The sequence below is a fragment of the Podarcis cretensis genome (genome assembly GCF_951804945.1).
Source record: "Podarcis cretensis genome assembly, chromosome: 15".
Taxonomy (NCBI): domain Eukaryota; kingdom Metazoa; phylum Chordata; class Lepidosauria; order Squamata; family Lacertidae; genus Podarcis; species Podarcis cretensis.
In genome coordinates, this window is record NC_137185.1 from 44,744,066 (window position 1) to 44,757,007 (window position 12,942).

Sequence of the window (12,942 nt, forward strand, 5' to 3'; positions counted from 1 at the left end):
TAAACCGAGGTACTGCATTCATGGAAAGTGAAATGAAAATGTTACAAAACTCTTTATTCTGGTCACGTGGGAGGAAATGAGGTGAGGACATCAGCACATAGCATGAAACTCATGTAGTGTTACGTACAAACTAATCTCTCAAGTAACTATGATTTGCTTAGTTTAAAAGACTCTTCCAAGTTCAAGGCTAGTTCATGATATTAAACCATAACTTAGTGTTATGTCTGCATGAGAACAGTGTGTTCAGCTAATTTCACTTCCAATAAAATCTGCAGAGGATTTCAATTTAAGTGCTATTCCTTAAGCTACAGTAATCCAATTTGTCCATGACAGTAAACCATAGTTAATTGCTCCTTCCCACTCATGCTGGGAGAAAACAAACCATGATTTCTGGCTTAGTGTTGCAGTACTTCAACAAACCATAAACCATGCCTTGGAGGGAACAAAACAAATCACGATCCCTGGTTTGGACATAATGCTAAATCAAGGATTGTGAACTCTCTCCTTACAATGTGAGCAGGGAGCAGTTTGTACATAGTAAAGAAGGGCTGTAGCTCATGGAGAGGCACTGCATACCAAAGGTTCCAGGTTCAATCCTTGGCACTGCTAAGTAGGTCTGGGAGAGACTTCTTCCCAAAATCCTACAGAGCTGTTGCTGAATTAGATGGACCCAGCTTCCCATGTACTGTGACAGTGAGATTTGTAATAAATTTACTTATCAAAGAACTACAGCTCAATCTCTTCTTGATTTGCAGGAGTTCACTCTCGGGAGTGTCCATTCAGCTATATTTCCCCTTTCCATTACAACTGGATTTTTATGAATGTGACACTTCCAAATTGCATTGGAAGGTGTGTGCTACGAAGAAAATGTAAGTAGCACCATACGCAGAACCCCTTATCAGTTTAAAAGCAGACATCTTCTACTGACAAACCAGTTCTATTTAATTTCAGCATTTCCCACGAGGACAGAGTTTTAAGTTTTCAAATCTTCATTCTTGGCTTCCAGATGTTCAAGCCCACAGGCTGAAACCCACAGATTCTGGACTTCAAATAAGATATGTAACATTTACATAAATTTGCATGGTTTATTCTCATTTTCCCCATAAGAAAAAGAAGGCACACAAAGGGGAGAGGGAACAAGAATATCAGCTAATGTCAAGGAGGGTTGCAGAACTCTGTTAAAATCTTTAAAAATAAAAAATAAATTACAATACCACCAAATTTGTTACAGAATTTTTAAAAAGCACAATAATCTGACTCTATACAAAGGCAGGGCAAGCTTTCAAGTATGACTGGCATGGCTCTGGCTTCCAAGATACCACTGAGGAACAGAAAGCAAACTCTTGTTTCTTAGTCTAGACTGGGGGAGAAAGCAGGAAGAGGGCTTGGGAGTCTGCATGCCATTCTGGAAGCCAAGGGCCATGTCGATTATTTGGGGAACGTGAAAATTAGAGCAGTCTTCCCAACATGGTGCCTTCCAGATGTTTTTGGCTGTAATGGCCATCAACCCCAGCTGATGGCAGCTGTAACCCAACACATCTGGAGGGCACCAGGTTGGCAATGGCTGATATAGTGAATGCTGGAAGAGCTTAAAGTATTGGTGCAAACAGGGCTTTTTTTCCAGCCGGAACTCAGTTCTGGCCCCTCTCAGGTGGGCACCATCGCCGTTCTAAGAGAACACAGGATGCATTCATGGTGAGTTCTGGTGCCTCTTTTTCTTGAAAAATAGCACTGGGCACAAGGAATGGTCTTGCCCTACCTCATGGCTCAAAATGTGCAGTTCTAGTTCAGGTGTTCCCGGCTGCTTTAGAGGAGACCCGGATAAGGCTTCAGGGCCAAACCAGCTATTGGAAAAGAACTGGTAGGAAATGAAGAATTCTGACTAATTTGCTAGGTTGCTCCCATGGAAGATGAGGGAGGGAGGGAGGGAGGAGTGCACTTCCTCTCAATCTTGTATGGACATGCAAGTTTCCACAGCTCATTTTAAGGCACTCGTGGAGTTCTTCCTTGGCACTGCCTTGGCAGGGGAAATGTTTGTTTGGACAAAACGAGAGGCTGGGGCTGACCCAAGCATCATGAGAAGTCTGAAGCAGGGCCAGAGGCAGCTCTTGAGCTGGTCTTGCTCTGGGTTCCAAGTTGCCAGAGCAAAAGGATGTCAAAGCTCAGCTGGGAAGAGCTTGCTCCGGCAACATCACTTTCTACCTCCCCAAAGGGCAAGAGCCATTTCTAGCTGCAAAACATCCAAGAAATGCACAGACATGGCTGGAAAAGAGTTCCTCGTCCTCATGGGGCTTCAGCCCCACTGCGGACCAAGATTCTGAAGCTAGAAACTGAAGCACTGGCACACAGACACCCTTTTCTTGCGCCAAGAAGGTGAGCTGACTGTCCTCCTGCTGCCCTGGGTGGCCGGGGCAGAAATCAAAGGCAGGGAAGGGAGGAGGAGCCTAAGAAAGGAGGGAGATGATTTCATAACAGCTTTCCAAAGGGAAATCAACATTAACCAACAAAAATCACTGTTTAATATAACCCCATATAAAACTGAAGCAGCAGCAATTTTATTGAAGTACCTAAATTGAAATAAGTTTTAGAACATAATTTAAAACAAAACAAAAAACCAGCAAAAGTAGCAAAATATATGATTTGTTTTTATAGCAACTGATACCTACCAGCCACTAGTAACTTACTACCAAAGTGATATTAACTCTGGTAAACAGCAAATTTTCTTTAAAAAAAAAGACATGTAAATATATATTTCATATTTATACATTTTGCAGCTATGTACATAATAAGCTTGTTTACTTAAAAAAAAAAGACTCTTCCGAGCACTGGCTTTGTTGGGCTGCAACCTCTCTGTTTCGCGTCAAGTGCTGTGAAGATACCCCAGGCCTTGGGGTTCCTGGTCACTTCCCAAGTTTGGTCCACAAAGCACAAACCAGGGCTGTGCCCTATGCCTGTTTTCCTGGGAGGAAGTCCTGCTGGGCTAGAAGGCTTGGTCCCAGCACAAGCATGCGCAGAAGTGCGCTGCGCCATCCCGACTGGCATCACAGACGCAGCAGGCCCTCCAGCCACAGGCTGAATTTAAGACTTCCCAGTTGACAGCTGAATCCAGAGGGTCCTTGGGCCACAGGCTTTGCACCTCAGGCTTAGCTGTCAGCTTCTTGAGCTGTGAAGAGGTTTTGTTGCTTGCATTTGGAAGTAGAGAGCAGAAAATGCCCACTCTCTTCAAAGGAATGTTGTTCTCCCCAGAATCCTTTTCAGAGAAGTGGCAGCAGGTTGCTATTGAAGCCCAGGCGTCTGGCTCTGCCTTTTTGTTTTGTCACTGGCCAAAAGGGGGGCAGGGGATGCAGTTCAACTCAAGTTCATGGGAAATATTCAAGCACAGATTCCCTGTGAGCTCCTCTTCCAGAGGTCAAGGACTTGCAATCATGGCAGCTTTGAGAAGAAGGGGGCGGTGTGGGTTTGGTTATTCAAAATGGAGTCTCTGCAGATCATGACTATGGCAGCTGGAAGGGGGCTGATGGCTGCCCCATGTGGTGCTCCACCACCAGTCCAGCTGGAAGCGAAGTGCGCGCGCACACACACACACACTCCTCAAAACATGCACACAAACACGCTACGCTTGTGTACACGGAGGGTTTGCGAATGTCCCACAGAAGTTGGAGTCTCAGCGCCTTTTGAGTCCTCCATTGGCAAGCTGAGGTGGGTGCTTGGGGAGGCAAGGTTCATCGGGGAGGGGGTCGTGGGAAAACACAGAGTCCTCTCCTGAAGAGCAGGTGGAGCTGCGGGTGTCCGGAAAACTAGGAGAATACTGGTCCAATGGCATGGAAAGGTCCAGGTATTCCTAGAGGGAAGGAAGGAGCCATGAGAGCTTAAGCACTGGCCATCCCAGGGTCTGGAGGCCTCGGAGAGGAGAGGGGAGCCCCAAGAGACAAATGTCAGTAGAAAGAGAAAGGGGCATTAAAGCAACAGTGAATCACTTCACCCCGAATTTTCCCACACCCAGGGAAAATTGGGCCTATCAGAACAAAGGTATCAAAATAGAGTGTGCTCCAGCGACTCTCGCCAAGAAACACTGGAATTAGTTGCAGCACTCAGCAGCAGGAGCCAAAGCCAGACAGAAGACCTGGTCGGCCCCAAAAGCCAGAGTCCCCAGGGGACTCAAAGCATTGAGCTTTGAATCAATGGTTAGTCCAGGAAGCGGCTCCCTGCAACCTTGCAAACAGACAGAATGACACCCAGGAGCGTACAGTCTTTGGAAAAAGATATATTTTACCTGGTTAGAGGTCATGGCCACAATCCTGTCTAAGTCTTCTACCAGTTGCTTAAATGTGGGTCTCTGGGAGGGAACAGCATGCCAGCAATCTCGCATCATCATGTACCTTTAGGGAGAGAATAAGAGAACCGGATGAAAAATGTTTAGCACAGAGTTGCAGGACATGTAACAGAACATGGACAAGCCCATGAAATGGCTATTTTATACACAGGTTCAACAAAAGCAACAGATTCCATCAAAGCCATGAAGCTAAAGGGAGGAAGTAGACTTCTGAATATCAGATTTGGTGGGCATGGAGCATAAGAAGGCAATCACCCCCAGGTCTGGTATGGATGCCAGGGAATGCTCTCTACATCCCCTAAGGCCATCAGCTGCTCAGGGCAGCAACCGAGAGGGAAGAACAAACCTCTGGTGTTTTGCAAAACCAGCAACTGTAGCTCATTAATCCGCAAGATCAAAGCTAGTGGGAAATGACACAGGAGCACATATGCAAGAAGGGCCCATGCATTTTGGGATTGCATGCATGCAATTTTCGGGATGCAACTGTGTTTTGACGTTTTAGACTGCAGTTCAGCTGTGCGTTGACGTTATTTGACATTATATTTTACATATTTTGTAAAAAAAGAAAATTGGAGAGAATGGAAGGTGAAACTTGAGTAGAGTTGGCAAGAATTAAATAAATGCCTCTGTTTCCATGGGAAATAACCCGCATGTGTGTCTGTGTGAAGGGTGTGGGATTTTTTTGCTGGTCTGACAGCCTCCACTACTGGAATGCAATGCCCAACAGCTTTCCACCAGGGTGATGTGGCTTTTGGCTCCAAAAAGATTCCCCATCCTTCCTGCAGACTTCTCTGGGGCACTTGGTTTGCCACCGTTGGAAAGAGGTTGTTCAACAAGATGAACCAACCCAGTCTCTGCACTTTCTCCTGACGCCCTTCTCCATCCCCCCACTTGGTGCCCTGCAGATGTTTTGGACTACAAGTTGTGGTGGCGGGGATGGGGGTCCAAAGCACCATCTGGAGGGCACCAGGTTGGCCAAGGCTACCCTGACACTTGCACTTTACTGAACTTGCAAACACTCCATGATCTTCCTGAGATCATAAATCCTACAAAGAATGTTTCAGATGGAAGCTGAGACACAATGACGAATCGCATAGAACCTTGAAACAAAGTCCTCCACCCTCATCTAAGTCCAGGTTTCTGTCCACCACCTCTGACATGTGACAAGTCTTTCCTAGTCTATCATAGACTGTTTATTTCTCTGTTACATTTACGCCTGCCTTTCTTCTGCATGTGGGGTTCACAGGGGGTCTCCAGTGCAGACAACTGAGACCTGCTTAGTTCCACCCTTGCGCCTAAAGCAGACCTCTTGGCTCCAGGGGGAGACACAGGCCTGCAAACTGTAAACTTCATTTTCACTGAAAGCACGTGACAGGCTTGTATCCCATCACGTCCTTGTGTGAGCAGGACTGCTTGTGCAGCGGAAATTCCCCTCCCTCTCTTCCCCATACGTTTTTAAACTGCTGTAAATAAATGCACACCACTTGTAAATCAAAGGTTGCTGCTTTTTATAAATAAGAGTCAAATGAACCAATGACTGTTGATGAACATTTTGCAAGGCACTGAAGGCAAGTCTAATTTCTGCTATTAACATGCAGACTAATGCAAAAGGACTGCATATTTAATAGCAATTTAGTATGAAGCAGGGTCTGGATCTTTCAGCTGGGCTGTCTCTGCATGCTAACCAAGGAAACCCCGACACCAGAAGGTGTTTGTTTGAGCCTGCAGCAACACTTGCTCACTACACTTTGTTCTTAGGTCTGTTCTTAGGTCTGAGCACCACAATCCTCCTCATTGTGTGGCGAAGGAGGGAGGTGGATCTGTTGACAGCAGCCACTGGCCAGGCTGGCTAGAACAAACTGGGAAGGGACTGAGAGTCGCTCAAGACAAAAGACCAAGTTACCCCCTCCCCCTCCCCCTATTTGGGATATTCTCCTGCTGAGAAAAACAAAAATATAAAGGAAATGAAGTCTTGGTTTATTATCACGCACAGCTTTCAGCAGGGCTGGGAAAATAACGCTGAATTCCTGCCAGTGCTCATAATATGCATCTGCCGGTCAGCGGGGGTTCTGTTCTGCTGTGCCAGGCGGCTGCGCTCGATGGGGCTCTCCAGCCGGCCGGCCCTGCAAGCCGGGCAAGGAAAACCATCTCTGGGAACTCGTGTCATAGGAACAGGCTGACCTTGGGATCAGAATTGCTCAAAGCACCCCTCTTTCCTTTTGCTCCCACGTACCAAGCCACTCTGCTTCAGGTGCTCTCACGTGGCAAGTTCAAATATCTGGAGGAAGAGAGACGCCACGGCTGCAGCCCCGAGGCTACGGAAGGGCCTCCAGCAAGAGGCCTGGTGGCATCGACAGCTCTCTTGACTTCTGGGAGGGGAAAGCACAAGCCCGACTTGCTTGGCATTTGGGTTGGAGGACAAGGGAACCCCCGGCCGTAATGGCCAGGGTCAGAGGCATGGCTTCTGTGAATGCCGATTGCCGGGAACTGCAAGTGGGGAGAACGCCGTGAGAAACAGGGCGCTAGACGAGACGGCCTTTTCCAACATTTTATCTGTTGTGTTTAGGGATCACTTGGATATATGCTGTGTCGATTTGAAATGCCAGTATTGTTGCTGTTGCATTCATTTTAATGAAGTCTTTGATTTAACCCAAGCTGCCCTGGGCACAAGGAGAGGCAGCAAACAAACAAACAAACACTGCTGAAACAGGGATAGCCCCTAACATAACCACTGAAGATTAGATCACATGTAATCTCCTCCAGGATTTCTGCTCACCTGGAAGTTTTTGGGGAAGGGCCATAGCTCATGAGACATCCCAGGGTGGGCTCGGCAACCTGCCCCTCCAGTCTGAAATCCCAGAGAGCCGCTGCCAGTCAGTGTAGACAATCCTGAGCCAGATGGTCTGGTATAGCTCAGTCAGTAGAGCCTGAGACTCTTAATCTCAGGGTCAAGCCCCACATTGGGCAGGAAGATTCCTGCACCGCAGGGGGCTGGACTAGATAACCTTTGGGGTCCTTCCAACTCTATGACTCAGTATAAGGCAACCTCCCATGCTCCCATGCTTCCACAGAGACCATAAGGGGCTGATCCTTGACAAAGCAGAATTCTTGCTGAAGCTTTCTGAACCATTTTGCAGGTAGGTATTTTTAGACTCTGGATTTAATGGTCTTACATGGCATTCCTCTTTAGTGGGTAATGGGTATTACTTCATTGGCTTCAAGATATGGTGAAGGAGCCCTGGTATGTTTGGAGCACCTCCCGCTCATTCTGCAACAAAGTCCTTGTCAGTTCCCTTGACAGATTAGAGAACTGGGCCAAAACAAACAAGATGAATTTTAACAGGGAGAAATGTAAAGTATTGCACTTGGGCAAAAAAAATGAGAGGCACAAATACAAGATGGGTGACACCTGGCTTGAGAGCAGTACATGCGAAAAGGATCTAGGAGTCTTGGTTGACCACAAACTTGACATGAGCCAACAGTGTGACGCGGCAGCTAAAAAAGCCAATGCAATTCTGGGCTGCATCAATAGGAGTATAGCATCTAGATCAAGGGAAGTAATAGTGCCACTGTATTCTGCTCTGGTCAGACCTCACCTGGAGTACTGTGTCCAGTTCTGGGCACCACAGTTCAAGAAGGACACTGACAAACTGGAACGTGTCCAGAGGAGGGCAACCAAAATGGTCAAAGGCCTGGAAACGATGCCTTATGAGGAACGGCTAAGGGAGCTGGGCATGTTTAGCCTGGAGAAGAGGAGGTTAAGGGGTGATATGATAGCCATGTTCAAATATATAAAAGGATGTCACATAGAGGAGGGAGAAAGGTTGTTTTCTGCTGCTCCAGAGAAGCGGACACGGAGCAATGGATCCAAACTACGAGAAAGAAGATTCCACCTAAACATTAGGAAGAACTTCCTGACAGTAAGAGCTGTTCGACAGTGGAATTTGCTGCCAAGGAGTGTGGTGGAGTCTCCTTCTTTGGAGGTCTTTAAGCAGAGGCTTGACAACCATATGTCAGGAGTGCTCTGATGATGTTTCCTGCTTGGCAGGGGGTTGGACTCGATGGCCCTTGTGGTCTCTTCCAACTCTATGATTCTATGATTCCTGTCCGGACAGCACCACTATCAGAGCTGGTAACACTTGAGAATCTCTCTGCCCCAAACAGGAATAGCCTTTGAGCCAGGAAAGGGCTAAGAGCTGTAGAAATGGCAAATAAAATAAAATAAACACCCCACGAAACCCAATGTACAATATATTGGCCTCATGCTGTGCTTTCAACACTTTAACGAGAACTGAAGACCAGGGCTGGAAGAACCCCATCTGTGTTCCTTGTCTGAGTCCAGCACTGCCAGCCTGGGAAAGAGCCAGGAGGCGACACTCACAGCTCATTGGTGCAGTTGCTGGGCTTGTCCATTCGGTGACCCTCTTTCAGCAGCTTGAAAAGCTCTTCCACTGGCACTCCTGGGTATGGCGACCCTCCCAGCGTGAAGATCTCCCACAGCAGTACGCCGAAGGACCACCTGGCCAAAGAGCAGAGACACAGTGTGTGGAAATGGAGTCTCCCACCCAACTCACCTGCCCAGTTCTCACGGGGCTCCTCACAACATCTGTGTGGCAGAGAAGCAGGGCACCCGCTTCTGATGTGACACTTCTTGCACATGCAGCCTGGCTCAGCTCATCCAGCGCTGACATGGGGGAGGGAGGTGTGGGAAGACACCAGGACGTGAGAGTTCCCTTCTGCAAATGGTCTCCAGCTAGCGTTTGGATTTTTGTAGCTTTTTCCTTTTCTTTAAAGGTATGTATTTTAAAAATGTGTTTTTCCAACCATCCCCCCCCCAAGCTCTCCCCTATCATCTCTCCTCACAGTGCTATTTCTTTCATGGCTTTTATTCTTTAAGTTACAAGGTTTGAATAATGATTGGAGAGCCATGGCCAGACAGTGTAGCCAGTACAGAGCTGGCTCAGAGTAAAGGAACTTCCTACATTCTAAATTGAGCATCGTGTGCACATCAGGAATCACAGCAGTAGCAGTGTAGTTTGGTTATGCTTGCTTGGCTGAGAAAGAAAAACCTGCTGGATACCTTATCTTAAAATGTTATTTCATAAGCATTTAGGTATGTTTTTTGAACTGGAAAAAACTGGAAAATTCTGAGAAGGGAAAAATCCAAAAGACAACTGCATTGCAATCTGCACATTAGCCCAGGCCAGTCCCTATTGGAATTTGCAAAAAACCAAATTATTCAAGCACCCCTAGCTCCCTTGACTGTCAATAGGCCTGCTTCTCCATGAAATGGTCTCATTAATTTTTTTAAAGACTTCTTGTGGAGGTGAAAAGGTATTGGGCTGACAATAAGGCTGGAATCAGTAGCAGGATTCAAACAAACCTCAGTGCCAGACTGAAAACCCTTTTCCTGCTTATAATAATTAGCATTTCCTTAAGCAAAGATGAACCACATCTGATCTATTTCATCTTTGGGAATAGTATCCAGCACACTGGGCTTAGTTGGAGATGCCAGGAGGCTTAAGGGGGTGTTGCCTGCATACCAAGGTTGTGTGTGAATTGGACCACAAGCAAAGACACACTCCTTGGAGGAGCCATGAGCACAAGGAGCCATTCAGGAGTGGGTTGCCAGAGCGGTTGGTGTCTTGGAGCGCAACTGCGAATACTGTGGAACCAAAAGTGTAGCGGTGACATTTAACAGGTTGAAGGCAAAGCAGCCCGGTGCTCTTTCCCCAATCCCTCCACCCTCGAGGTCTGAGCAGATGGCTAGCAGGAGCAGAGGCTTCAGGGCTGGGACAGAGCCCTTGCCTTCCCGGCAGGAGGTCCTTCTTCCAATTCCTGGCACCTCCAGTCTGAGAAAAGATCGCATGGGTCTTTGCCTGAGCCCTGCAACCAGTTATGCCAGACAGGACAATCTGGATAGTTCCATGGACTGGCTCAGGTTAGGTTCGTGTCTAAAGTAGCCAAGAGATACTCACACGTCACTCTGGTGCGTGTAGATCCTGTCAAATAAAGCCTCAGGGGCCATCCACTTGACTGGCAAGCGACCCTAGGAAATAGGAAAGACAGCTGCATCAGCCCAAAACTGTGGGAAGGAGAGAAAGGCCAGGGTCTGTGTGCGTGAATAATGCAAAAAATAATAAATATGGAGGTGTTGTGTTGCTATGAATTTAGCAGTTCAACTTCGTTGGACTGGTCATGTTGTGCGGATGCCTGATCGTCTTCCAAAGCAACTACTCTATTCTGAACTTAAAAATGGAAAGCGCAATGCTGGTGGTCAACAAAAGAGGTTCAAAGTTTCTCTCAAGGCAAATCTTAAAAAATGTAGTATAAACACGTACAACTGGGAAACACTGGCCTGCGAGCGCTCCAGTTGGAGAACAGCCTTTACCAAAGGTGTCATGGGCGTTGAAGACACTCGAACTCAGGACAAAAGAGGAAGGCTTGCTTGGCAAACCCTCACCGTGATCAACTCCTGCATGGAAACCTATGTGCCCACTGTGGAAAGACATGTGGATCCAGAATTGGCCTCCACAGTCACTTACAGACTCACTGTTAAAACCGTGTCCATGGAAGACCATCTTCCTCGGCTACCAGGGATCGCCAAAGAAGAAGAAGAAGAAGAAGAATTTAGCAGAGCACTTCAGGGTTTGCCCTGTGATGCAGGACTGTCCCACTATCCTTTTATTAGAGTCCACTGATTATACTTGGGGGATCTGATGCACAAAAGTGTCTGAAGATCTGGAAAGACCTTTCAGTTTTCCCTTGAAGTATGTGCACTGTTAGATGCAGAAGAGTTTATTTCTCATGATGTTGCACCATGGCAAAACAATACAAATATATATATAAAATCATGAAAAAAATAATCACTTCTGAAAAACAAAATCAAACATGTGCACAGCTTTAAATAAGGGTGTGAGCTGGAAGCGCCCAGTGTAGTTTTGACATTTCTACTTCTAGCAAAAACTGCTGTTTAAATCTTGTTTTCCTTATATATAGCACATTAAACAAATATGGCAAGCACCCCACAATTTCAAAATCAACTATGCAATGTTGAAAAGTCACTATACGCAAGCAGCAATAGTGCTCTCCTAATTGGGGTTTTTTAAATTGGGTTTTATAAACAAGAATAATGTTTAAAAATCCTTCCATAATCATTAATCAGTTTAAACATATAATACTATGGAGCATCCTGCCAACCTAGCAGTTTGAAAGCACGTCAAAGTGCAAGTAGATAAATAGGTACCACTCCAGCGGGAAGGTAAATGGCATTTCCGTGTGCTGCTCTGGTTCGCCAGAAGCGGCTTAGTTATGCTGGCCACATGGCCCGGAAGCTGTATGCCGGCTCCCTCGGCCAATAAAGCAAGATGAGCGCCGCAATCGCAGAGTCCGTCACGACTGGACCTAATGGTCAGGGGTCCCCTTTACCCTTTTACTATGGGGCAGCCCTTTACATCAGATTCCATGAATACATCTTTCAATCCATCTTAATACAGTTTAAAGTCAGCCATGCAGGAGAAAAGCCTTCAGATTGAATTAAAGCCTCTGCTTCCTCTGCTTTGAAATTTGCTCTTGAATTTCAATGTGTGATCTCAAGCTAGGGTTGCCTTCATGGTGCCCATACGTGCAAAGGCATCATTGAGGTCTTCTTCTGGTGCCCACAAAGCTTCTGAGACTCCCCCTCTCTCTCCCTGGCTTCTTGGTCATGAGGCAACGAGATGTCCTCACCTCATTCTCTAGTTAATTGTGTGGAGAAAGGAATGCCTGAAGTGGCACACAATCTGCTATCCAGGTAGAGGCCAGGCCCAGACTTGGACCTCCTCAGCTTCAGAAAGGTTTCTGCACAGTACCACATACATGACATCCACATCTTTTATGTGCAGAATATAATGATGAAAATAACCAATATTTTATTTTGGTCCCTTCACCACATGGTCTGAGGGTAGACTTCAACAATTAAAACACAATATTAAAAACTGTTTAAAACAACTTACTATGACAGAAATGGGACGCAGGTGGCGCTGTGGGTTAAAGCCTCAGCGCCTAGGACTTGCCGATCGAAAGGTCGGCGGTTCGAATCCCTGCGGCGGGGTGTGCTCCCGCTGCTCGGTCCCAGCGCCTGCCAACCTAGCAGTTCGAAAGCACCTCTGGGTGCAAGTAGATAAATAGGGGCCGCTTACCAGCGGGAAGGTAAACGGCGTTTCCGTGTGCGGCTCTGGCTCTGGCTCTGGCCAGAGCAGTGATGTCACGCTGGCCACGTGACCCGGAAGTGTCTCCGGACAGCGCTGGCCCCTGGCCTCTTAAGTGAGATGGGCGCACAACCCCAGAGTCTGTCAAGACTGGCCCATACGGGCAGGGGTACCTTTACCTTTACCTTTTATGACAGAAATAAGGTGGAGCCTAAAAATATGCATCTCTAGAGTCATGATTCTATGATTCTATTATGTCAGGAGTGCTCTGATGGTGTTTCCTGCTTGGCAGGGGATTGGACTCGATGGCCCTTGTGGTCTCTTCCAACTCTATGATTCTATGATTCTATGAAAAGCCACGGTTCGGAGGTGTGTTGTCAGCAGTCGCCAAAGGTTGTACAATGAAGGTGTCAGATGCAC

General features: G+C 46.9%; 1 protein-coding gene and 1 long non-coding RNA gene across 4 annotated transcripts in view; one reads left to right on the top strand and one right to left on the bottom strand.

The window, feature by feature from the left end:
- Window positions 1-1,065: 1,065 nt before the first annotated feature.
- The window catches only part of FGFR1 (fibroblast growth factor receptor 1), a 112,125-nt gene continuing 100,248 nt past the window's right edge, over window positions 1,066-12,942 (bottom strand). For all 3 annotated transcript variants that reach the window (XM_079954981.1, XM_079954980.1, XM_079954979.1), the window contains 4 exons: window positions 10,312-10,382; window positions 8,715-8,852; window positions 4,274-4,379; window positions 1,066-3,841 (listed from right to left, as the gene is read on the bottom strand). In XM_079954981.1, the coding sequence (XP_079811107.1) occupies window positions 3,665-3,841; window positions 4,274-4,379; window positions 8,715-8,852; window positions 10,312-10,382 (492 nt within the window). In that variant the 3' untranslated portion in view covers window positions 1,066-3,664. The remainder of the gene's footprint in view (window positions 3,842-4,273; window positions 4,380-8,714; window positions 8,853-10,311; window positions 10,383-12,942) is intronic.
- Window positions 4,386-12,942, top strand: part of LOC307204014 — a 125,951-nt gene continuing 117,394 nt past the window's right edge. Inside the window, exon 1 of the long non-coding RNA XR_013833453.1 lies at window positions 4,386-7,941. This is a non-coding gene — a long non-coding RNA (uncharacterized lncRNA). The remainder of the gene's footprint in view (window positions 7,942-12,942) is intronic.